The sequence below is a fragment of the Penaeus japonicus genome, unplaced genomic scaffold (genome assembly GCF_977035675.1).
Source record: "Penaeus japonicus unplaced genomic scaffold, GWHDUDI00000001_assembly GWHDUDI00000033, whole genome shotgun sequence".
NCBI lineage: Eukaryota > Metazoa > Arthropoda > Malacostraca > Decapoda > Penaeidae > Penaeus > Penaeus japonicus.
Genome location: NW_028234435.1, coordinates 7235305 through 7237804, shown reverse-complemented (window position 1 = coordinate 7237804; position 2500 = coordinate 7235305). Strand labels below are relative to the sequence as shown.

Genomic DNA, 2500 nt, shown 5'->3' with positions numbered 1-2500 from the left:
TAAAGAGGATGGAGAACCAAATAACCAAGAGATAGCTGAGGTAACTAGACAGGAGGTAGAAATAGCCCTGAAAAAGATAAAAACTGGAAAGCCACTGGACCTGATAACATACCAGTGGAAGTGTGGAAAGCTTTAGGGCAGGATGGTATTAGTATTCTGCATAAACTTATGAAACAAATTATGGAAAAAGAAGCCATACCAGAACAATGGAGGGAAAGCACCCTAATACCATTTTTTAAAGAGAAAGGGGATATCCAATGCTGTGGAAATTACCGTGGGATAAAATTAATGTCACACACCTTAAAGTTGTTTGAAAGAATTTTGGACAGTAGGCTTAGGCAAGTGGTGGAAATTGGTAGGCAACAACTGGGCTTTATGAAAGGACTTGGGACAATTGATGGTATTTTCTCCCTTAGGCAAATAATGGAAAAATATCAGGAAAAGCAGAAAGTGTTACATATGGTATTCATCGATTTGGAGAAAGCATATGATAGGGTGCCACGACAGGAGGTTTGGAGAGGGCTACGTGAAAGAGGAGTGCAAGAAAAGTATGTAAGGGTTATCAAAGAATGCTATAAGGATGTTACTACTAGAGTTAGAAGCACAGTAGGAACAACGGAAAACTTACATGTGAATGTTGGTCTACACCAGGGGTCAGCACTTAGCCCATTATTATTTAATATTGTATTCGATGTTATTACTCAAAATGTTAGGGAGGATCTACCATGGTGCATTTTATATGCAGATGACGTAGTGTTGGTAACAGAAAGTAGAAGAGGATTAGAAACCAAGTTAGAAGAATGGAGATGTGCATTAGAGAGTAGAGGCATGAAAATTATCAGGTCTAAAACAGAGTACTTCTCAACTGATATGGGTGACCAATTGGCCTCAATACAGCTGAATGGAAATAGGTTGAAAAGAACAAATACTTTTAAATACCTTGGATCTATGGTAGATGAAAGTACAGGGATGGAAAGGGAAGTTACTCATAGAATTCAGTGTGGATGGAACAACTGGAGGAAGGTGTCAGGAGTCATTTGCGATAAAAGAGTGCCAGTTAAACTTAAAGGAAAGGTACACAAAACCGTAGTTAGACCAGCCTTAACCTACAGCCTGGAAGCAGCACCTCTAAAACATAAAGAAGAAAATTAGATGTGGCAGAGATGAAAATGCTTAGGTGGATGTCAGGAGTTACCAGGAAAGATAGGATCAGAAATTAATATATAAGAGGGACAGCCAAAATAGGGGAAGTCTCAAAGAAAATCCAAGAGTCTAGGCTGAGGTGGTATGGCCATGTAAAGAGAAGGGAGGGTGAAGAACATGTTGGGAGAGAGGTTATGGAAATGGAAATAGAAGGGAATAGAAGAAAGGGTATACCCAAAACTAGATGGAAAGATTGTAAAAAAAGGGACTTGAAGGAAAAGAACATACATGATATAACAATAGTATGCAATAGGAGTACTTGGAGAAAGCTCATCAAAAACGGCGACCCCGAATAGGGATAAGCTGAGAAGTGTATAAATCTTTAATGAGATAATAAGGCACTCAAATCTCTGAGTATAATCCAAGCAAACCATGTAAACAACAATGCATCGGAAAAATGCAACATGCAAATGGAAGAAAAATGAACACTCTCAGACCGTTGACAATCCATACACTTGCACCTGTGTTTGATAAGATAATATGAAAGAACATCTTGGCAATCGGGGCTGTAGCAAGCACACTCACGCAGCTTGAATATCAGAGGCACCTGAGGATCTTTCGTCGAATGGAATCCCAGAAGCAGCATTCATTCTTACGTTGACAATCTATATATAATATATATATATAATATATTATATTTATATTTATATATATATATATATATATATATATATATATATATATATAATATATATATATATATATATAATTATGTGTGCGTTGCGTATTGTTGTTGTGTTTGTGTATAGGTGTGTGTGTTCTGAGTTATAAGGACACAAATATCTATATCTATCGAGTTATAGTCTATTAAGTGTATATACGTATATGCAACACTAATATATATGTATGTAAACAGATTAAGTATATGTATGTTATACCCCCATATGTATATACGTATATTCATATATATGTATATATATAAATGTCATTAATATATGTATATGGTATATAGGAATATATAATAAATATCTTACATACATACCATTGTATATATGGTATTCGCCATATATATATATATATATATGATATATATATATATATATATATATTATATATATATATAATATGCATATATGTGTGTATAGTATACATGTGATTGTACACACATATATATATATATGTATATATATATATATATATATATATATATATATATATTATATATATATATATATAATTGTGTATATATATATATATATATATATATACTTATATATGTGTGTGTATAAATAGGCATATATATGAAGATATATGTATATCTAGATATCTAATTATTTATATATATATATATATATAT

General features: G+C 32.8%; 1 protein-coding gene across 1 annotated transcript in view; it reads right to left on the bottom strand.

Annotated features, from left to right (window-relative positions):
* Positions 1-1793, bottom strand: part of LOC147467780 (uncharacterized) — a 5622-nt gene extending 3829 nt beyond the window's left edge. The window contains exon 1 of the mRNA XM_086556644.1: positions 1729-1793. Coding sequence (XP_086412770.1) covers positions 1729-1793 — 65 coding nt within the window. The remainder of the gene's footprint in view (positions 1-1728) is intronic.
* Between the last annotated feature and the right edge of the window lie 707 nt (positions 1794-2500).